This window comes from Ursus americanus, chromosome 16 (assembly GCF_024610735.1).
Source record: "Ursus americanus isolate L20-20 chromosome 16, mUrsAme1.1.p, whole genome shotgun sequence".
Classification (NCBI taxonomy): Eukaryota; Metazoa; Chordata; class Mammalia; order Carnivora; family Ursidae; genus Ursus; species Ursus americanus.
Window position 1 is genome coordinate 58,677,577 of NC_142142.1, and position 23,464 is coordinate 58,701,040.

A 23,464-nucleotide genomic window follows, 5' to 3' on the forward strand; every position below is an offset into this window, starting at 1 on the left:
GTTTGCCTTCAAGTAAGCATATTACCGTACTTATGAGACATTTTAGCCTGGGATTCTTATTTCTGTTCTGACTAAAGGATAGAAAAGATTCTTGTTATACTTGATTTTAAAAGTATTACACATTACATTTGACTCCCTCCTTACCTTTGTTCATGCCAGTCTGTTCTATGTTGAGGAATGTCTTCCAGTACACCTCCGTCTCTGTTGTTGCAGATCCTTTGTGTGTCTGTGAATCTGAGAGCTAGGGATAAACTAGAGACCACCCGGTATATCTCGCTTATTGTATACTTGAAACTATTGAAAACACGTGATAGTAAGGGGCAAAAACTAGTTAATAGCAGAGTTGGGATAAAAATTCAGGTGCCAGCTCTCTCACTTCTTAGACCAGTCTTCTTTCTCTTCTGTGCAGCTAAAAGTCATCGCCGTCCATTACATTATCCCTCCTTTTCATCTTTTCTCCAACCTCGTTTACACCTCTGGGTAAAAACACTTAGTATACATAGCACACTGTAGTGTATGCTCAGTTTATACTTCTTACAGTTCCTCTGTTCTTCCATGTTATTTTTTCTTGGGACTGTACTGTACTTGTACTGTATTGTAAAACCTTAAGTCGTAGTATATATTACCCATCTTAGTATATTTTACAGTCCCTTGCCATAGTATTCAGTGTATGCTGAGTTCAATATAAAATAATAATCATTATGTAATGCTACTTATTCCATTAATTCAAGCTTAGAAAACTATTCCATGTCCTTGACTTGATGCTTTGTTTTTTTTTGAAATACAGCTGGAGAGGCTTTAAATATCATTCCTGGTCCTCAGGAAAAGAAAACTCAGACCACAGTAATGTCTCCTGCTAGGCGCAAAAGGTAAATACTTTTCGAAAGGATGAGTTTCCAGTAACCACTAAAATTGAAGAATTATACCACCATATTTACATTATGAATAAAAGAACAAGAATTGATTCAGTTCCTGGGAATATTTACTATTATACCCATTCTGAAATGCATTTTTTTCCCACATTTTAACCTCCTTGAAATCAGGTTGTATCTTAAATTCAATGGCTTATCACTCTTTCATTGGAAATCTGTTTTTTCTGTAGTAAGTACATAAAAATGTCTTAAAATTGGTGGTATCTCAGATTTTTTTTTAAATAAGTGTGTTTTTTAAATAAATAGGAATAATACTAGCAGGTCCAGAAACATATTTCAAGTCTTAAAGTCAGAAATTTTTTCAGGGAGTCCCTGAGACCAAAGTTCTTTCTGTACTTAACCTGCGTGTCTTTGTTTAAAGGATATTTCGGAAAAGAGAGAGAATAGTTTTTAAAAGCTTTTTCTGATTTCTTAATGCCATGCCATGGGTATTTTTGTTAGAGTTTTTATTGTTGGTTATCTCTCATTCAGAGCTGACCTCGGCCTTTGAATTTTTGTTTTTTTATTCATTTTTTAATTGTTTTAGTAGTAAAACAACTGTAATAGTACCTAACATTTATAGAAACCTTGGCCTTTTTAAAAAGTCTCACACAGGGGCGCCTGGGTGGCTTAGTCGGTTAAGTGTCCGACTTTTGATTTCAGCTCAGGTAGTGATCTCAGGGTCATCAGATCGAGCCCCACATTGGGCTCCTTGCTGGGCGTGGGGCCTGCTTAAGATTCTCTCAGCTAAGTGAAATAAGTCAATCACAGAAAGACAATTTTCATATCTCATTCTAATGTGGAATTTAAGAAACAAAATAGAGGATCATAGGGGAAGGGAGGGAAAAATAAGACTAAATCAGAGAAGGAGACAAACCAGTAAGAGACTCTTATTCCTAGGAAACAAACTGAGGGTTGCTGAAGGGGAGGTCATGGGAGGATGGGGTAACTGGGTGATGGGCTTTAAGGAGGGCACGTGATGTAATGAGCACTGGGTGTTGTATGCAACTGACGAATCACTAAACTCTATCTCTGAAACTAATAATATACTATATGTTAATTAATTGAATTTAAATTTTTAAAAATTGCCAAAAAAGATATTAAAAATTATAATAGACTGCCAAAAAAAAAAAAAAAAGATTCTCTCTCCTTCCTCTGCCCTCTCCCCACCCCCAGTTTGTGAGCATGGTCTCAAAAAAAAAGAAAAAGAAAAATTAAATTTAAAAAGTTTTTACACATACTTCATTTTATTCAGTTCTTTCATAAACCTAATAATGCAGTTGATCTTATCCCATTATAAAGTAGGTCAAAAAGCCAGAACTGGGCTCCCTGCTCCACAGGGAGCCTACTCCCTCTCCCTCTGCCTGCTGCTCCCCCTGCTTGTGCTCATGCTCTCTTTCTCTCTCTGTCAAATAAATAAAACCTTAAAAACAAATAGTCAGAACTTACCTTGCCACAGAGCACATAGTAAGTGGTAAAGCTGGACCTCAGATTCATTTCTTATTAATGCAAGTGTAATAATGGTTTTCTCCTCTAGCCCTTTGTTGCTACCACAAAAAGGGAAACTACCTGTTCTTCCATGGTCTCAAGATTTATATCTGTGTATGTAATTATCATTAAGTCTGTTTTTCATAGTAGGTAAAAGACAAGCTTTAAAATGTGTTTCAGTGAATCTCAAAGGAAAAATAACACTTTGTCTGGGCCTCATTCAACGATACGGAATTTCCAGGATCCAAATGCATTTGCAGTAGAAAAAGTAAGTGACCTTACCGAGCTTTGCAGTTTGAGATACTCCTGCATTTTAAAATACTAATATTTACGTGTGTGTGTGTGGCATTTGTTACAGTATTTCTATAAAACTGTAGGGTAATTGCCTTGGGATAGAGAGTAGTAAAATGTATGAGTAGGAGACAGTCCATTTAGAATAGGTGGCTGTGCAAGTGCAGCAAGTAAGAATCAGTGCTGTGTTTAGGGAGGTGTAAATACATTGTGGAGGCTGGATTATGCAACATGATAGGGCATTTTACTAGAGTCAGATTATTAAAAACCTTGTATGAAAAGTTAGAGTTCAGAACTGTGTTTTGTAATCAATGAAGAAAGAGTTGGTGAAGGATCTGTGAAAACACTCGTGAAGTACAGAATTCAAGTAATAATGCGAAGGGAGCCACCATAACTGAGTTTCCACCTAGATCTATTAAAACGTGCTAGCTCCCATTAACTAGAACTCTACCTTATTCTTTTACTAATATTGACTTTCTTTTCCAGCAAATGGTTATTGAAAATGCAAGAGAAAAAATATTAAGTAACAAATCTCTTCAAGAAAAGCTTGCAGAAAACATTAATAAATTTTTGACTAGGTAAGCTATGTGTGTTGGTGATGTCTAATTGTTTTCACCTAATTGAGAGCTAGGGTAAAAATTTTTCTTTCTGTATTACAGCGACAACAATATTGCACAAATACCTAAGCAGACAGAGAGCAACCCTACAGAACCAGAGACTTCGATTGATGAACTGCTGGGACTTCAGGTACAGGTTAGGGGGTGTGTGTATAGTGCATATACTCATAGTTAAAACTGATGGTATTTTGGTTTTATTTCAAAACCATTGCCAAGGAGTGCCTGCCTGGCTCCAGTCAGGACAGCATGCAACTCTTGATCTTGGAGTTATAAGTTGGAGCTCCATGCTGGTTATAGAGATTACTTAAAAAAATAAAATCTTGACCAAAAAACGAAAACCATTGCCAATAGATGTATAAAATTATTTAAGATAATAATTTTAGATAGAGATTTTCTACGTTATCCAAACATAAATGTAATCTGTTGTTGAAAATTTATTAGTGAATTTGCAAATAAGCAGTGTAAATTGTATCGTTTAAATGATAAAAGTAATAAGACATCTCTAACCCATGTAATATCTCTTAATTCTTCCACATATTAGTAAAACACATTATTACAGCCATACAACAATCAGTCATCAATATCTAAGTATTTAATACTTAAAGATTCATGAGTGGGTATGTTTGTGTGTAGTAAGCAACAGTACTGTACAACGTTGTATAAATTGCATTTCTTTTACATTGCTACAGACGGTATAATAATGTGAGGAAACAATGAAAGTATATGTTAAGGGTATATAATGAATCCAAGTAAAATGAACAAGACACTTTAAAAAGGAAAGGTTACTAACTAAATGAATAAATTGTGTGATGGTTTACTGCCAAGAGAAGGAAGATGGGATTGCAGTCACTGTTGCTATTCAGTGATAGTGAAGATGGAAGAGCATCAGCTGGTAAAGGAAGAATTTAACAATTTATCTTTATGTGTTCATGTGTTTAAAAAAAAAAGATTTGTTCTTGTGCAAATATCCTTCCTCAAGAGCAGCTGAGGTTGTGATGGTAACACATCCTTTACTTGGACTCTTAAGATGGTATAATCCATTCTTGTTGCTATGCCCACCAAATGAATTCATTATAGCAGGTTTGCTTTCAGGTGAATTCTAGGTAAAACCACTGAATTTTTTTTAAAGTTCTTTAAAAAAAAAAATTTCCTATGTTTTCCCAGAGTGAAGTTCAGTAAATTTAACAAAATATGACAAACTTTTTAAAGCAACTTTAAATTATCTACCAGTACTTTTTAGAAACTTCTGTCTTAATGTTTAACAAATGAATACACCCTCTTCTAAATTTTTAGTCTTCAATTGCTTGTTTATATTTTCTCCACAAACATCAGATACTTCCCATAATCAAGGCACTGTGTTAAGTACTGCAAGAAGTTACAAAAAAAGAGAAGACATAACCCTCTGTTCTTGCTTTGTAATATTGTATATTTGGGAAAAGTTAAAAATTCAGATTTAAATAACTTTTTTAAAGAACAAACAGCAAGACAGATTGCCCAAATGAGTAGTAAAAAGATCAGATTCACTGAGAAGTAATTAGCCTGTTGACAAGTGAAGTAGGAATTTCAAAAATATTCACAAGTCTTTGTGATCTTGGAGTAGGCAAGATTTCTTAGGCTACACAAATAAGTTTAAAAAAAAATCAGCTAAAAAAAAAAAAGCTTCTTAAAACTTAAAATACCTGCTTGTTAAAATCCTCATTAACAAAAAATTAAAAGTCAAACTTCCAACTTGGAGAAAATATTCGTAATACATGTATCTGACAAAAAATTTTTATCCAGAGTATAGAAGGAGCTTCCACAAATCAATAATAAAAGGATAAAGCACCTATTTTAAGAAAGGGGTAAAGGACTGGACCAGACAAAAGAAGATAGAGGAAGGGCCACTAAGGCCATGAAAAACTAACATTATTTGTCATTTGGCAATTGAAAGTTAAGAATACAGTGAGATACCATTTCGTATTCACTGCAATGGCTGAAAGTTAAAGATCTGACAATACCAGATGTTGACCAGGATGTGTAACGACTGGAACTCTGAAAAATTGCCAGTGGGAAGTTATGAAATAGTACAACCTGTTCGGGAAACTGATAGTTAACAAGTTATGTATACACCTATACACCTTCACGACCTGGCATTTACTAGGTTTTTACCCAAGAGAAACAAATATGTTCACATATGTTTATTAAAAAACTTCTACAAGAATATTTTTTAACAGTGTTGTTCCTAATAAACACTAAAACCAGATGTCCATCAACAAAAAAGGAATAAACAAATTTTGACAGTCATAAAATAGAATACTGGTGAACAATAAAAAGGACTGAGCTACATATAACATGGATGAGATGAAATAATACGTGGATGATTCTCAAACATACGTTGATCAAAGAAGATAGACTAAAAGAATGTATGTACATAGTGTGCTTCTGTTTGTATGAAGTTCTAAAGTAGGCAACACAAATTCATGCTGATAGAAATCAGAAGTTGTTGACTGAGTGAGGGTGAGGATAGTAATTTGCCAAAGGAGGAATTTTCTGAAAAAGGGAACGGTATATATAGTAGATGTGTGGTTTTCTTGGGCGGTGGAAATGTTTTACTCTTTTTTTTTTTTTTTTTTTTTAATATTTTTAAGTAATCTCTACAGCCAACAAGGGGCTCGAACTCACAGCCCTGAGATCAAGAGTTGTACACTTCCACCAACTTTTTATTGGAGTGGTGGTTACACCGTCCTTAAAATTGTCAAAGCCCACTGAACTGTGGACTTAAGATCTGTGCATTTTTATTGTGTGTAAATTATACCTTGAGTTTTAAAAATATTTAGAAGATTGATTTGCAAGTTACCTTTGGAACATTCATTTCAGGGTTTTTTTTTATCCTAATTCTTAAACTCGAGAATAAAACAACTACTAGAAAAATGCATTTCGTCAACATTAGCTTTTATTAAGACCGTATCCACCATTTCATAATTTGCTTACATTGTGTTCTTGACATTATTTACATGACTGTAAATTTTCAGCTTCCTGGATATAGAAGTACTTGCTCAAGTTCCTGGACTCCTGCCAAATCACATTTCATCGAGAATTGTTGATGTTCTCTGTACATCCCCATAATCAAAGTAAACTGGCTCCTTAACTTCAAACAAGTTTTTCTTTTCATTTTATGGGCATTTTTATAAAAACTTTGTGAAAGTTACATTTTAATTCTTGCTCCGTGTGAATTTCCTATCTCATGGAATTCACATGTATGCCTTGAAGAATATGATATTGTGGGATGATTTATAAATAACTAAAATTGAGAATTTTAAATCTCCAACTATTGGAATAAGAGTAAATGAAGACCCTAGTCAGAAGTACTGTAACTTCTATGAAATCTAATGTTTTAGCTAAAAAGATTTATTACTTTTGCTTTTTTTTTTTCTGGGTTTTTTCTTTTTTTGTATTTTTTAAACTTACATCTTCATGTAAAATTAATGCAAATGGAAAAAAAGATTTTTGTCCAGCTACATTACATACCCTCTGGCATACTACTCTAGGCTTTCACTGAGAATCTATCTCATCCATGTGTGAAGTATCAATATAATCTGTTTGCCCCAAATTTTACAGGAAACAAAGGTGGTGGTGGTGGTGGTTTACCCCAATAGCTGGTAAACTTGAGAAATCACAGCGCAAAATCCCAAAAGGCTCAGTACCAGTAGCTCTGAAAGCACATGTAGAGACAGCTACAAGCAGGAGATAGGGTGCAAAATTTAGGAAGTTATTAGTTAACCTCTGAATCTTGCCCGCATTTACACTGTGTCCAGAAACAATGTTGTCAGTCATATACTCACCCAGCAAAATGTCTAACTCGCTCAAAAGAAAAAAACTAAAAATACAGATGGTCCTGTAAAATAATTTTGCTGTGTAGATGGTAATTAATTGACAAGCTCCCTCCATTAGCAAAGAGTTTGCAGGGAGCTTTTGGCATGCTACTTTTAAATGTGAACAGACGAGGGGCCGCTGAGTGGTTCAGTCAGTTAAGCGGCTGCCTTCAGTTCAGGTCATGATCCCAGGGCCCTGGGATCGAGTGCTGCGTCAGGCTCCTTGCTCAACATGGAGCCTGCTTCTCCCTCTGCCTGTAGCTTCCCTTGCTTGTGCTCACTCTCCCCCCGCCCCCCGCCCAACTGACAAATAAATAAAATCTTTAAAAAAATAAAAGTGAATAGAAGAGCAAGGATTGTGCAACATTTGAAGAAAGCATTTAATATTAAGAGACCAAAGCAGATAGGTAAAAGGGGCGAGATTTATATAGAAGTCACCCAAACTAATGGGAAAATAGACCAGATTTGTGGTTACCAGAGACAGGGCGTGGGGGGTGGGATTGGATGAAGGTGGTCAAAAATACAAACTTCTAGATAAAAGATAAGTAAGTACTGGGCTGTAATGTACAACATGATGACTAGTTAACACTGCTGTATGTTCTATTTGAAACTTGTTAAGAGAATAGGTCCTAAGAGTTCTCACAAGGAAAAATAATTTTTTTTCTTGTTTTTGTATCTGTATGAGATAACGGATGTTAACTAAACTTACTATGGTCATCATTTCACGGCATCTGTAGGTTAGGGCATTACACTGCACACTGTAAACTTAGTGCTGGATGTCAAGTTTAAAAAAAGAACAGTTATAGTGTGACTTGACTTAAGTTGTACACACACACATAACTATAGTTCCTATGTTCATTTTATTTTAATGTTTGGGAATATAATCTCCAAAGCAGTGAACTCTATGAAGTGGAATTAGGAAACATTCACTGTCTGCTTTCTCGTGTTTTTGTTTCAAGTAACCCTAGTGTTAGAATCAGAAGAAATTTTCGTGGAGGGAAATAATTATTCATAAAAATTAGAGCTATCAGATGCCCTCTAATTATTTTGCTGGTATTAAAACTATATATTAATTCAATTGGGATCACTCTTTTTTTTTGCAGAGTGAAATCCATATGTCTGAGGAAGCTATACAGGATATATTGGAACAAACAGAATCAGACCCAGCATTTCAGGCACTCTTCGATCTCTTTGACTATGGTAAGTAGACCGTTTCAAGGCAGTTGGAAGAAAAATGTTTCCGTTTCTTTGGCAATTTAACCAGACTGAAGTAACATTCTCAGAGCATCTCAAAAAATATCCTATTTTCATCAAAACAAACATAAGGCCATGAAAGGGGGTTGAGTGTTATTTTTTTCTTAAACTGTAGCTGTAAAAATGGAGAACCTTTTATATTTTTTGTGGGCATTATCGCCAGTCAACACAAATATGTTGATGTCAACTACTATACATACATTATACTCTAAACACAATCAGATAATACTAAAGGAATACAAGAAATTGTCCATTGCCCTCAGTTTTATGATCTTGTGCAGTAGTTCTCAAAGCGTAGTCTCCAAACCAGCATACAACATTATCTGAGAACATGTTAAAAATGCAAATTCTTGGATTCTCCAGATGATTCTGATACAGGCTAAAGTTCAAGAACTACTGGTCTGTTGGAAAAATCTTTGTTTTTGTCAATGATATACAAGGCAACATGTTAAAAACATCCAAAAGACCGTAATTTTAACATAAGATTTAACATTTGCTTGTATTAACTGATGCTTATTTTTATTTTGATCATTTAACCATTTAATCATTTCCCTTTTCCCTTTTTAACAGGTAAATCAAAGAATAATAAAAATATATCACAAGGCATTTCCAGTCAGCACCTGGAAACCAATCCCAGTGTAGTCTTAGCAGATGAAACTAATATAGCAGTTAAAGGTTCTTTTGAGACAGAACAATCTGGTAAGAATTTGGTTTTATTAGTATCTTCCATCTAAATCCTAGTATTGGTCTCAAAATTTTAAAGGCAGAAAGTAAGGTTTAATTTGGTAGTTGTTCAGGTTGCCACATAGGGTTTGTTGTTGGTGGTTTTTCTTTTTTTTTTTTTTTTTTTTAAGTTTTTTCTTTTCATTAAAGAAAAAAAATCCCAAGTCTTTTAGTAATTTGAATAAGAGGTAAATTTTTAGTACTCATTCTTTCATGATGCAGTAGATTCTTGACATGCACAATTGAGTATTAATAGTGTGGTCCAGTTTGACAAAAATCTATAACATTTAACTTAATTTTTTTGTGGCAGAAATTAACATCCCTACTATGTAAGGTTAGTGTGTGGTATTCATCTGATTCAGCCTGGTAAGCAAGTTCAGCATCCATATCTCAGTTATTTCGAGGAAATTATATACTGCAGTGATAGTCTTGCAGTTTGGATTTTATAAGGTTTTAGGTCATCTTCCTATGTATCTAAGTCAGTTTTTTACATTTCTGCGTCCCGTACCAATGAGGTAGCAGTGGAGTACCAATATGGCACATAATTGACCCACAGTAACTACTTATTAACTGAAGGAAGGCAGTGAATATGTCCATCTTATCTCCTATGATATTTGCCAGTTATTTTAATTTTTTAAAGCATAACATTTATACAGAAGTGCACAATAAAAATGTGTATCTCATTGAATTATAGCAAAGCAAATACCCTGTATAACTATCTCCCAAATCAAAAAATAGAACATTGATCACATGATGAAAACCTTGGTTCATACCTCTTCCCAACACTAAACACTCTATCTCTTTTTCTCAAAGATGACCGTTATTCTTGCATCTCACACATGCTAAACTTTGTGCCTTTTTAGTATCACCTTTATCATTCTGTTAGTAACAAGTTAGGCCAAAATAATCTTTTCTGTTCTGTCTTCTTAAATGCCACTACCCCTCCAACTGCCAAAAAAAAACCTGATGGCTTCCGAGTTTGACATCATGTCTTCCAAAAACTAGTTTTGGAATATCTTGGACAACATTCCCACTCCGAATCCTTTGCCTACACCGAGCAATCCTCTAATTCTTCTTAAACTGGATTACAGTGTTATTTTGTATGGAAGATTATGCTTCACTTAAGCACTCTACGTGCACAGAATGAAACTCAAAATCTCATTCTCTCACAGTCTTACCACTTCACTGAAACTGATGTGGCCTGGATGTAATTTCTGCCCATCTCCCCACATTAGGATTCAGATGTGCTCTGAACCAAAGATTATTTACCAGTGTTACATTAACAGAATCGTAGGTGACAGACATTTTTCCGGATTTTTCCCTATGTTTTTCATATTGTTATTGGTAATGTTCTTGGTCCTACACTCTGAGTGCTCTACGACACAGTATGTCAGTGCTGCGTTACTTCCTGAAACATCCTTTCTTCTTATTCCAGCAATCACAGTTCTTCTCTTTTTCAAGATCTCCTCTTACAATAGCTTCTTTATAGCACTTTGTCGCATCCATTAGGCAGAAAGGGGTGCCTTTTGCTCCTATACTATTACGGTTTTTACATGTTTTATTATCTCCTTCTGTGTCTGCTTCCCTTACTAGACTATCTCCCCAAGGGCAGAGACTAGGTCATCTTTGTGTCCCAGCACTAATCACGTGGTTGATGGTCTTTAATAAGTGTGCATTGAAGATTCCAAATAGGACACCATAACATCAAATGCTGATCATACAAAATGTGCTTGGCTCATTTCACCTTGAATACATCAGATAAAGGAAGGTCAATAGAAATGGTACAAGTTGAAAAGTTAGCTATTTTGGAAAAAAAACTACACATGTGGGGCCAGTTTTTTACATACTAATAAACATTAGATGTTCTTAAACCTATATGCTCTCTCCTTCTTTGCGTCATTTGTTTTCCGAGAGGTTTGAAAAACAGTTTGGCCCTTGTTTAAAAAGGCATCAGTAATTTAAGAAAAAATGTACCTGTAAGTTTTTTGATACTCAGAAAATGTGAGATACAGCTTTTCAGACATCGGCTTACCAGCATATCAAAGATGAGTTACTTCTTTGGCAAAACAGGTTTTCTAGTAAATGTGACTCCCTCAGAAACAAGAACATACTCACCATCTCTGCCATCCTTACATTTTGCAGGTGATCAGTCTGGGCAGCCTCCCTTTTGTGCAGCCTATCAGAATGGAGACACCTCAGATGCTTTGAAGAACAGCAGCAACCATGAGGAGCTTCGCCAGGAAGCCCAGGAACACTTTCCTCAGATAGGCTCTGGCATCCAGAAAAAGGCATTTAAAACAGTTGTACCTAATGGACAGAAGTGTAACCTTGATATTACTTTTGAGTCTGTGCCTCATTTGAATGACTTTAACCAAAGAGTAAATGCTGATGCTGAATGTAATCAGCGTTGTGCTGAATTATACGCTCATCAGATGCCCACTGACACTGCCATGGCAATGGAGGTTGGAAAGAATTCTCTGTTGGCGGATGCACCCCGGGAACCTCCCTTACAGCCTGATCCGTCCGGTGTACCAATACCGTCGTTCGTTTCCCTTGGTGGTGAAACTAACAGTGAAAACTTAGTGCTCTCTGGGAAGAGTTCTCAGCTTTTATCCCAAAATATTACATTAACTGGAAAGACATCTAAAACAAGTCAGCTTTGTGAAAGCTCTAACAACACAGTAAGACTTAAAACGAATCTCCCTGGTTCTAAGTCACCAGAGCCTAGAGAAATGCACCAGAATAAACCTGAGATTCACGGTGTATTGCCAGCTGCAGTACAACGTGCAGACTGCCAGGATAATTCTTCACTTCAGAGTAAAATACTACCTGTGTCAGTTGAAAGTTCAGGTTTAAACATATCTGCACAAGCAGACATTCGTCTTGAAGATTCAGTGTCTTCAGTTAAACAACCATCCGAGGATTTATCAGCAGCTGAGTTAAATCATACAGAAAAACATGAAACTCAGCCCTCCAAGTTGGAGAAAGTCACTGTCGATTCACAAGATCCTTCCTCTTTAAAAGAAGACGGAGATAGTATTTTTCTCACGTTAGGGGAAGGTGGTAACTGTGGGGAGATTGCACTGATTGCCTCCGAGGATGACCCCCTGGAAGAGAAGCAGGCTCTTCCTTCAGAATCTGTGTGTTCTTCCATGGCAGAGTCTCAGCCTGAGCCCCAGAGTGCTAGCGATAGGCCTGCGGTGGACAGTTCAGCAGACATAGATGCATCCAGTATTGTCTCTCTCAAAATCATCATTAGTGACGATCCGTTTGTTTCCTCAGATACTGAACTGAACAGTGCTGTTTCTAGTATCAGTGGGGAAAGCTTGCCGACTATAATACTGTCCTCTCCTGCCAAGTCTCCTGCCAAAAATGCAGATTTGGTTAAATGCCTGTCTTCAGAGGAAACTGCAGGTGCTGTCACATCTGCTGAAAGAGTAGGGGATTCAGCGCCAGTTGAACAGAGCCTCTTGGCCCTCAGACCCGAGGACTCTGCCGGAAACAGCGCTCCAAATGAAGCCAGCATCGCTTTCTCATCCAGCGTCACCCCGTGTGTTTCCAAGGATGGGGGATACATACAGTTGATGCCAGCTACGAGCACGACTTTTGGCAATTCAAATAACATTCTCATAGCTACCTGTGTGACTGATCCAACAGCCTTAGGAACAACTGTCAGTCAGTCTAATGTGGTGGTGCTGCCTGGAAATTCTGCACCCGTGACTGCTCCACCGCCACTGCCCCAGTTGCAGACACCCCCAAGGTCAAACAGTGTGTTCACTGTCAACCAGACTGTGTCCCCCAGCTTTTCACAAGGTAGCTTTAAGAACATATTAAAGTTCGTTTCTCTGGAATGGGATCTAATTTCTCTTACGTGTGCGGTTATTGACTAGGAGGAATTTAATCACAGATGGATAGAGTGAGAAAAGACTGAAATTTGTGATTATACTCCCTCTTTTCTCTCCCTAATTAATTCAGTCGTATCTTCTTTTAAATCTGTAAGTTATGGAATTCATTGGTTTCAGTGATCCTTGAAGATAGAGCTGATACATTCATCTATCTTTCTTTACATATTGTTTCCTAAGCTTCTTTCTCCTTTTTTTTTAATATTTTAGGCATATAGTAAAATCCGAATAAATACACACAGTTAACTAGTAAGCCTGATGGATCTGTTTGAAGTGCTGTTTAAAATAACGTAAAAGAGGGGTCAGAGTGAGTAGAGACTGTGGGACTTCAGTGGAAGCCCAGAGAAAAGTCATGATTGGAATGAAGGGTAGGAGTTGTCAAGTGTAGGTGAGGGAGACTTGAGATACTGAAGTGGGTGTTTGTAAAAGTGAGATCCACCTGACAGGAGCAGTTAGTATAAGGAAAAGTTTGATTTATGGGACAGGGATAAAATAGGATAGCTACAGACTATATATAGTGTTGACTTCTGAGGACCATATAACTATTGTCATTTCCCCTCATGGTTTTGACTGCTGGTACATTTCTCTGGACCCTTTTTGACCAGTACCACTGGGATGATAGATTGGCATTCTCAGCAGGTCTTGGGCCATTAACATTCAGTTGAGACCTAATTTTGTGGTATGATTCGAACTTGAAACCTTCACCATCACGGTTCTAATCAGTTTTACTATTGTATCTAGAAGAATCGACATATAATTGTAATGTGATCTCCTGACTATGAAGTCTAATGCTTAGAATATTTACCTTGACCAAATGCAATAAGATTACTTTAATGTTCAGATTGACTTCTTGTTCCTAAAGTTTTTTAAGCACAGTAGATTCTAGGGGCGTCTGGGTGGCTCAGTCGGTTAAGTGTCTGCCTTCAGCCACAATCTTGGGGTCCTGGGATCGAGCCCCACATCGGGCTCTCCGCTCAGTAGCAAGTCTGCTTCTCCCTCTCCCTCTGTGATCTCTCTCACTTTCATTCTCTTTCAAATAAATAAAACCTTAAAAAAAAAAAAATAGATTCTAAGGTAAAGGGATTATAATTTTAGAGAATTTATTTTAAATAAATGAATAGTTACTTCGGAATCTTTTGTTTGGGAGAGAATCTTAACTGAGAATTTTTTTTTAAGGATCTGCCATCATAATTGCTTCTCCTGTCCAACCTGTGCTCCAAGGAATGGTGGGAATGATCCCTGTTTCTGTGGTTGGACAGAATGGAAATACCTTTTCTGCTCCTCCTCAGCAGGTAAGCTTTCTGAACTGAAAATGGCACAGTGATGCTTTTCAAACATAGTCTCATTCCTGGCTGCTTCTCTTTTAGCTCCTTCATATGCCTTTGGCAGCACCTGTATGCAGTAGAAGTATCCCTCAAATCCCCATCCCTCCAAAATCTCAGAAGACTCAGGGACTAAGAAACAAGCCTTGTACAGGTACATTTTTAAGTTCATTAATGTTACTTTAGTGTCTGTGTACTCATTTGTTTACAGCAGCGCCACAGTATTTTCTTTTTGAATACTTGTTTCGTTCCTAACAGGTGATTTCCAGCCTTTGCTTAAAGTTGTTTTTTGTTTTGTTTTGTTTTCTTTTTTTAGTAATCTGAACTAAAAGGCAAAATAGAACAAAACCGAGTTCAGAAAGAGACCATGTACTTATGAGAACTCGTATGTGGTGGATATAGCATCAGAAGTCACAGAGGACAGGAAGGATCGATTAATAAATTTATTGGCTATTATATATATTATAGGAAAAAAATTAGATCCCTTCCTCATACCATACACAAAGGTGAACTCCAAGATGATTAAAGACCTAAAAGTGTAAAGCAATACAGTTAAACAGTAAAAGAAATGTAAGAGAATGTCTTAGTGACACAAGGATAAAAGGTTTGCTTCAAAAAAATGAAAAAAACATAATTATAAGTGGAAAAAGTATTGATAACACTGACTGCTCCAAAATTAAAGGTTTCTGTTCAACAAAATACACTATTTACAAAATAGCACCAGATCTTCCCTGAGGGGTTGCATCAGACTTCTGCCTCCGACTTCTCCATCTTCGTGGATGAAAAAGTGACCATATCGTCAACCTACCCACCACCCTAGCCCTCAGAATTCTTGGACACCTTCCATTTCAGAGTCTCGATCTTCATGTCAGCTAGCCTCTCCCATAGCTTCACCTTTAATATTTCCCTTCTTACTAGCTCTGTGCAGTTTTTAAAGACCAGTAACCTGTCCCAAAATACTCTCATTCCCGTACAATGACTCTTCAGCCAGTGAGGGCTCCCCTTACTCAAGTCCTCACTTTTCCCTGAACCATTTCCCTCCTGGATTCCCCTCCTTCCCCATCCAGGCTAAATCCACAATCCACCGCCTCAGCCACTCTTCCCAGGACTCCTAACATCTTCATGTGCACATTCTTCTGTCCCCCTTGCCTTCCAGCCCCGGATCTGTCCAAACATCCCTCTCTGCCTTTGTACCTGGGCTTTTCAGCATTGCTTTAGAAGCGGGGCCGTTCACTGCCGCTTAAAAATGTCCCACCCTCACTGCCACTTAGCAGTCATTTCAGATGTCTTTCTTTCCCATTCCCCCTTCAAACTCTTCCAAACTCCCACAGCTCCTCTCCTACCTACCCAGTCCCCACCCTCCTCGTTCTAGGCCAGTGATCTTCTCTCCCACCTAATCAGTAAGTAGTAAACTCTATATTTTCTCACATTACTCCCATTTGGTGTGTGTACCTATTCTACTTCCTCCCATTCCTTTCTTTCTTACAGGAATAATGCTCTCGTCCTTTGTACAGTTAATGCAGTCTACCTGCATCTTCTGTCTTCTGTATATCCTATATTTTTCTTGTTTGGAGCCTTCCCTCTCTGGCTGGAAAGTTCCTTGGGTTTGTCTCACCTGCCAACCCTTCATTCCTAACTTCTCCTGTCTCCCATTCTTCATCCACATTATTGTCTTTTTTCATGTTTCCACTGGAACTGTTTAAACTGCGATCATTGGTGGCTCTGGACATTTTCCGTAATGACCTTACTTTGCTCTGGAGGTTGACACTATTGGTGGTTTCTGGACCCACCGCTAAATTACCGTGCTCCTGCCTTCTTGACTCTGCCTAACCCCCCCAGACCTTCAAATTCTACGTGTCTCAGTCTCACTTCCTCCTCAGAGACCTCCTCTGCCTGCTTTTCTCCCCTTTAGTTAATGTCACCATTCTGTCCTCTTTGACCCATCATATCTGTGTGAACGCCCATCACTGTCTCCTAAGCCCTCGTCATCTCTTACGTGGAATATTTAGAGCCACCTAAGGAGAATTTCTGATGGCAGTTTTCTTTCTTTAGTCCCTCTTCTAGAACTACTGCCAGATGGACTTTGTAAAGCGTGTCTGTTTATGCCCCTTCCCTATTTAAAACTCTTGAGGATTCTCTCTGAAACTTTGTGTATAATGCACAAGGTCCTTCCTAATCTCATCTGTGCCTTCGTCTCCAGCTTGGTATCTTGCTGCTCTCCCACATGAATTCCTAAGTGCATGGAAATTAAAATATGGCTATTAAAACTCCAGAGCTGGTGCTCATGCAAACATGAGTTAAATGGGCAAAATTTTAAAATAGGCATAATACATTGCTTTCTTTAAGTTTCTGGTCCTAAGGAGTACCCTTAAGTGCCGTGTTGAACATTGTAATTCTTAGAGCCAGAGACTAGATTCATAATATTTGCCTAAAGTTGAAGCAAGTCATTTGCTCCGTATCTGTATTTCCTCTCTCAAATGGATGAGTGACCATCTTGTTTTGTATATAAAATTAGAAGCTGCGGGGGCACCCGGGTGGCTCATTCGGTGAAGTATCTGCCTTCGGCTCAGGTCACAATCCCAGGATCCTGGGATTAAGACCCTCATCGGGCTCCCTGCTCAATGGGGAGCCTGCTTCTCCCGCTGCTCCTCCCCCTCCTTGTGCTGTCTCTGTCAAATAAATAAATAAAGTCTTAAATAATGATAATAATAATTAGAAGCTGCTTTTTAAACCCAGTAGGTGAGAGTACTTCATTTGTACATTAGCTGTCATTTACAATTTTTCACATGACATGTGACACTATGGTCTGTTCCATTTTTCTTTCAGAGTAATGTACTCTTTCTCTCAGGAATGTTTTTCTTTTCTAATTATTTCATTTATAATTCCAGGAAAGCAGGTAAATAATTTGGTGGATTCATCTAGTCATTTAGTTGGATGTCATGCACAAAGGTGAGCATAAAACTAGTTTCCATCATAGATACTTTGAATGCTCAGATTAAAAACATAAAGGATGTCTTTATGTTGCTAAAAGTATTTACTTATTTATTTACAGAACTGACGTGTCTGACAAGAATATGGCCACAGATCTTGGGAAAAAATTGGAAGAAATCCCAGTTCCCTTCTCATTAGAGAGTATAGTTCCAACTAGCAAACCATTTGAAAGCCACAGGCGTGTGCTCTGTTTTGACAGCACTGCTTCTCCTGTGGCAAGTACACAGGGCACGAACCATAAGATGGTGTCCCAAAACAAAGAAAGGAATGACATTTCATTTCCTAATCTTGAGTCGCCCATTGTGTCCTCCACCTTAAAACCCCCTTCTAATAATGCTCTCAAAAGGGAGAGAGAGAGACCTCCTTTGCCTAAGATTTTATCTAAGTCAGAAACTGCCAATAGCCGACATACGACCATAAAAGAAACTCAGTCAGAAAAGAAAGTTTCACCAACAGAAATTGTACTTGAATCTTTCCATAAAGCAACAGCTAATAAGGAGAATGAATTATGCAGCGATGCCGAAAGGCAGAAAAATCCAGAAACTTCAAAACTGTCAAACGGACAGCAAAATGGTGGTTTACGGAATGAGAAAACCATAGCTTCACTGCAAGAACTAACCAAAAAACAAGGCACATCCTCAAATAGTAAAAATGTCATTTCAGTAGGTGCAAGTGTGAAGGATGCAAAACAGGAACAAACTAAATGTGCCAGTTCTCTGATTAACCCACTAACCAAACCTACCACGGAAGTGGGGCTGGAGGGTCCGTGGCAGAGCCCGGTAAATAGGCTCCCCGATAGCTCTGATGTGCCTGTCCCCCGGACATCAGGGGCAGGGGCAGGGGACAAACCTAAAGAGGAACCTAGAGATGGTATCAAGGTCCCCTGTAGTAGGCGTTTTGGTGAAGACAGTAGCACAGCCAAGGTAATGGTCCCTCCTGTCACCCCAGACTTGCCTGCCTGCAGCCCTGCCAGCGAGACAGGGAGCGAGAACAGTGTGAGCATGGCTGCCCACACGCTGATGATTCTCTCCAGAGCAGCCATCGCCAGGACCACCTCGACGACCCCTCTCAAAGACAATACGCAGCAGTTCCGAGCGTCTTCCCGGAGCACCACAAAAAAGCGGAAGATTGAGGAATTAGATGAACGTGAACGAACCTCTCGGGCTTCTAATAAAAATCTTGCAAATTCATCACTCCCAATGAAAAAGAAGAAAATTAAGGCAAGTTTGAAAGTCTTAATTTCAAAACCACACCTTTGCCCTTCCTTCAGTGCTCACATTAGAGATGTCAGCATTTTTGCCGCAGCTACCTAACTGAACGCTCTGGTCAAGACAGCTTTGAGTCTTGATTGACAATATGTTCTGTAGCAGTGTGTCTCAGCCAGTGTGGTGCTCAGAATTTGTCCAGGTGAAACGAAGCATTTGCAGAACAATTGCTAAGGTGTTGATTGATGAACCTCTTTCATGGGGAAAGGAGGTTTTTGCTTCTGTCGTGGTAGGACGCAAGTTTTTTGGGAGAATGGCATAGGCATGAAAGATTGGGAAGCCACTGTTGTGTGTGGAATTACCAAGTAAAAAATGGCTTTGCAAGTCCTACCTCTTGGGTTTGTTTGTTTTTTTTTTTCACCTGTCCTGCCAACTCTTCCATTGGCTCTTACGGACGTTAATATGTTGGAGCAGTGTAAAAGTTAAATTTACCTGTTTTTTTTTTTTTCCTTTGGGCATGGCTATGTGCAGGAAGGCAATCCAGGGATACCATTGGGAACCGAAACCCATTTTTCCTTAACCTGTTTTGTCCTTAGCCTGTTTAGCCTAAAACTGTTAGTAAATAAATTGGATAGAAAGAAAGGTGTTTAAAATGTCTTACAACGAGTTGGGTATCAGGGAAAGGTTCATGGCTTTGATGCCATGCAGGCCTGGGTCTGAACCCCACATCTCCTGCTTACTGGTTCTGTGATTGTGCTTAAGCCCGGAGCCTCTGGGGCTCAGCTGCATCCCTTGACATGAGGCCACCACATGTCTTACCTGAGGCTGGGAGGAGTAAACGTAGTGCTCATAAGATGCCCAGGCCGCACTCAGTGTGTGGACTTGGAACGGTACCTGTTAGCTGTAGTGAGGAAAGCTTCTGAGCCTTAGTATGGTTTGGGGAGAATGACCACCTTCATTGAAAGCATGGCCTGTCTTGTCTCAGCATTCACAAACTCTGAATTTGTCTAATGTCTTTTGCCCTAAACTAATGTTAAAGTACCACTGAAGTATAATTTATTAACTTTGAATTTATAAAATGTGTTCCTGCTTCTCTGTATAACTAAAATTCCAAGCAACTAAAAATTTTGGCAAATTTTAGTAGTATAGGAAGAACCTGATACAAGGTTCTAAGTGAAAGTTTTTTGGCCTTGTTTGAGTTCAATATGTTAACTTAGGTTTATTTTTTCTTTTTTTTTTTCTTTTCTTTCTTTTCTTTTTTTATTTCTTTTCCTTTTTCTTTCCCCCCCCCTTTTTTTTTTGACAGAAAAAGAAGCTACCCAGTTCATTTCCAGCTGGAATGGATGTGGACAAATTTTTGTTATCATTGCATTATGATGAGTAAACATTCTGAACATAAGAGAACAGTAGCTGTTTAAACTCGTATCCCTTAAACTATGAGTGTAGGGAATGAGATACTGACAGAACCTAAAAGCATGACCTGCACTTTCCTTGTACTGAAATTTCACTTTATATCTGAATCATGCTGTTTCTGAAGCAGCTTCCTAGTTTGTAAATAGATTCACCTGGTATATTTTTTATTTTAGAAAAACCATTTGCAGAAATGTAAGTAAAGCCAATCTGCAAAACTGTATAGCTCTGACAATTACGTATTGTAAATATTGTATAAATCTTGTTGAAATAGAGGTTAAATCAATCTAGTATTCTTACATTGTGTTTTTTGACTTCTTGTGATCCCTAACTGAGGCTTATTCATCTGGGGTAGTTTCTCTTTCTGGGGGGAAAATGATGCTTTTCCTTATAAAATTGCCTTCAGTGACTGTCGCACAAGACATTTAAAGACCCCCACAAAGTAGTACAGAGGCGATGACAACCTCAATTGGTGGTGGAGTGATCAGAAATGAACAATGTAGGTTTTTCCTAGAGTGAATACTTTATTAACCCTTCTTATAATTGCAGTAAAGATTATATTCCTGAAATTTTACACTTTAATGTGTTTCTCCTGGTTGTTCCAGTCTCTTTGTTTTAAAGAGAGAATTTTGTAAACCATTTTTGAGTGTTCTGATCTTTTGTTTATAACTTTTAGGATCTTTTATAGAACTTTAATGTTTAGACTATTGAGCCATACAGACTTTATGTAGTAGTTGAGATTTCTTGGTATGTATATACTTTTTCCCATATACTGGGGATTTGAAGAATTGCACTAATTCATAGAACTTCGTACATAGTAGTGACCAGTGCACATTTAATTTAAATCTTGTATTCTATGTTAAAGCTTGTGTGGAGGATTATCTTCTGGTATCCTTTTAGAAAGCCATGTCCATCATAAGATGTAAAAAGAGAAATCATAGTTTTATATTTTAACTTAGTATCTCCTAAAATGGGCTGTGTTAAGTAACTATATCTATTCTTAGATATAGTGCATTGTCTCTGTGCCCCTAAGGTGTTACAAAGAGTTACTCTCAAAAAGTCCTTAAGGAGAATGAAAGAGGTGCCTTCTCTGTATCAGACTCACACACATCAGTCAAGTGGAAAAATTGGTTTAAACCTTTAAATGAGAACAGAAATTATCATTAATATCTGACCGATTGTGCCTAGATTAAAGTATATTCTCTTAAGTGCTTTCTGTTTGGTTAAATATCAGTATATCAAGGATTTTTTCTACAGGTGTATATGTTGTTAATGGGTCATTTCCCTCAGCCTTTTTTTTTTATACTGGGCCTTTAAAAAATGAAATCCATCCTACTCCTATTTCTCAGTGTGGAAATCACGTCGTAATTGCTGAACCTTACTGCAGAAATATGTCTTGTTAAAAATTTCTATGATATGGCGGTGGTCTATTCCTGAGGAACTACATATCATACACGTAATGTTTATTTAACGCAACTTGATACTGTACTACAGTTAGGTTTGAATAAATATTTTCATTAACTGCAAAAGTTTGAATTACTTTATATTGGGAGTCACTCATGTAGATACTTTCATTAAATTCCTTTGCAAGTCACTTTTTCAGAAGTTCACATAGTGTTGGAAAACAGATTTTCTTCTCAATTAATATAAAATAGGTGCTAATTACTAAGAAGTCCTACACAAATAAAGTTAAGTTCACTTTATTCAAGATTCTTAGGCACTAGCCAGGAGCCACTCGATATGGTCCAAAAACAACTTACATACTTGAAGCTTTCATTGATGTTCAAGAGCAAAGCCATAATCCCCTTTTCACCTTAAAAGTCCAAATGTCCTGGACATAATTGTACTGTATACCCGGTAACCTATTTTAACAGATGCCCAGGGACTGCATCTCAGGTCAGAGTATAGACACCATAAACAACTTGTGGCTACTTTTATAACTACATGTAAGGATCTACTCTTTATTTGGGACATTATTTAATGGCTAATGCCCTCAACATGTGTCAAATCTGGGAATTTTTGTAATCGAAATATTTGATTATTTTAGCTTGGATATTGGTAGAATTTTTTAGTAGTATGTTGAAACATCTGTCAGCACTCAGCCAAAGGCTAGATGTCCTGACTCATAAGGAGAGTAAGATGGAACCTTCAATAAGGAGTCATTTCAAATGCTTGTTACTATGTATTTTGCATTCATTATTTCTCAAGCCACCATCTTTTGGCCACAGGTTTAACCTCTTGAAATTCTGTATCAAGTTTTGACTTTATTATTAGATATTTTCTTTTAATAGACTTTTTTTCCTTTTATAAATATTAACATTTGGCATACTTTTTTCCTACATACTTAAACTGCAAATACAACTTCCTAATGCTTTTTTCACTTCAAATAATATCAAGCATTTTCCAGTTTTTTATATATTATAAAGAAAACCGTGTGACATTGAGTCGTTTTAATTTATGAATGAATAAAAAGCTTAGAAAGTCTAAAAAAAAAAAAAAAAACCACTGACAGATTTGTAACCAAATAGCTGTTTATGTTATCATTTGTTTCCTTAGGAGACATTTTAGAGGGTGGAATTACCAAATTAAAAACTTAGTATACATCATTTTAAGGATCTCAGTAGGTTTTGCCAAATTCTTGCAGAAAATATTTTTCAGTTTACATTCCTGCCAGCAAATTATCATTTCTGCCATAGCATATGCGTATCACTTACCAAAGATACGGTGAAAGACGTCATCACTGGTTCCTAGGCTTTTATTTCTTAATTTATTAAAATTAGTTAGCTCCCAGCCATATAAAATTTGTTTTGATATCTGGTGTGAAGTAAAGATCAGAGTATATTTTTTCCCTAAACATTTAACCACTTGACTGGGTATAACTGATCAATAAGGTTTTTCTCTTCACACACATTTATTTAAAATGTCTCTCAGTTATTCTGTACTGACTCACAACCTCTTGTTCACAAATCTAAAATTCAAAAGGTTCTAACAACCAATTTTTCTCCCTAAGTTTAGCATCAGAATTACTTAATGGCAAAACCTGACCTGATTTGATAGGAGGCTACATGAATCTTTATCTCATTTGGTGGGGATATTCATATTTTATTACTAGAAAAGTAGTAATGTGCTAATTAAAATGCGCTATTTGAGATTCAACAGGGTGTATATGATATATACATCATGTTATTTTTTAAGAATCCTAAATATTCTGAATCCTGAAACCCAGCTAACCGTAAAGGTATAGGACCAAAGACTTTGAACCTGTATTAAATTTATACGTCTATACATATACTGTAGTATGTAGATTATTTTGTGCCACTGATCAGATCATTATGGTTTTGTGTCCATTGTAACTATTCTTAAATTCCAAGTATTCACTTCTTCCATGCTTCTTGATTACAAACTTTTTAGAGTCACATGTTTTATTTTGAATTAAAATTCTTTTGGAATGTTCATTTGAAGTACATTAACCGTATAAGTTAACTGATCCTGAAAGAAG

General features: G+C 37.2%; 1 protein-coding gene across 2 annotated transcripts in view; it reads left to right on the forward strand.

The window, feature by feature from the left end:
- NPAT (nuclear protein, coactivator of histone transcription) overlaps positions 1-21,494 on the forward strand; it is a 50,895-nt gene extending 29,401 nt beyond the window's left edge. The window contains exons 7-18 of one of the 2 annotated variants that reach the window (XM_045797710.2): positions 788-869; positions 2,580-2,667; positions 3,177-3,268; positions 3,350-3,437; positions 8,262-8,358; positions 8,983-9,111; positions 11,278-12,948; positions 14,214-14,329; positions 14,405-14,513; positions 17,248-17,308; positions 17,412-18,570; positions 19,862-21,494. In XM_045797710.2, the coding sequence (XP_045653666.1) occupies positions 788-869; positions 2,580-2,667; positions 3,177-3,268; positions 3,350-3,437; positions 8,262-8,358; positions 8,983-9,111; positions 11,278-12,948; positions 14,214-14,329; positions 14,405-14,513; positions 17,248-17,308; positions 17,412-18,570; positions 19,862-19,939 (3,770 nt within the window). In that variant the 3' untranslated portion in view covers positions 19,940-21,494. The remainder of the gene's footprint in view (positions 1-787; positions 870-2,579; positions 2,668-3,176; positions 3,269-3,349; positions 3,438-8,261; positions 8,359-8,982; positions 9,112-11,277; positions 12,949-14,213; positions 14,330-14,404; positions 14,514-17,247; positions 17,309-17,411; positions 18,571-19,861) is intronic. The other variant, XM_087868471.1, reaches the window with a different exon arrangement.
- Positions 21,495-23,464: the final 1,970 nt, after the last annotated feature.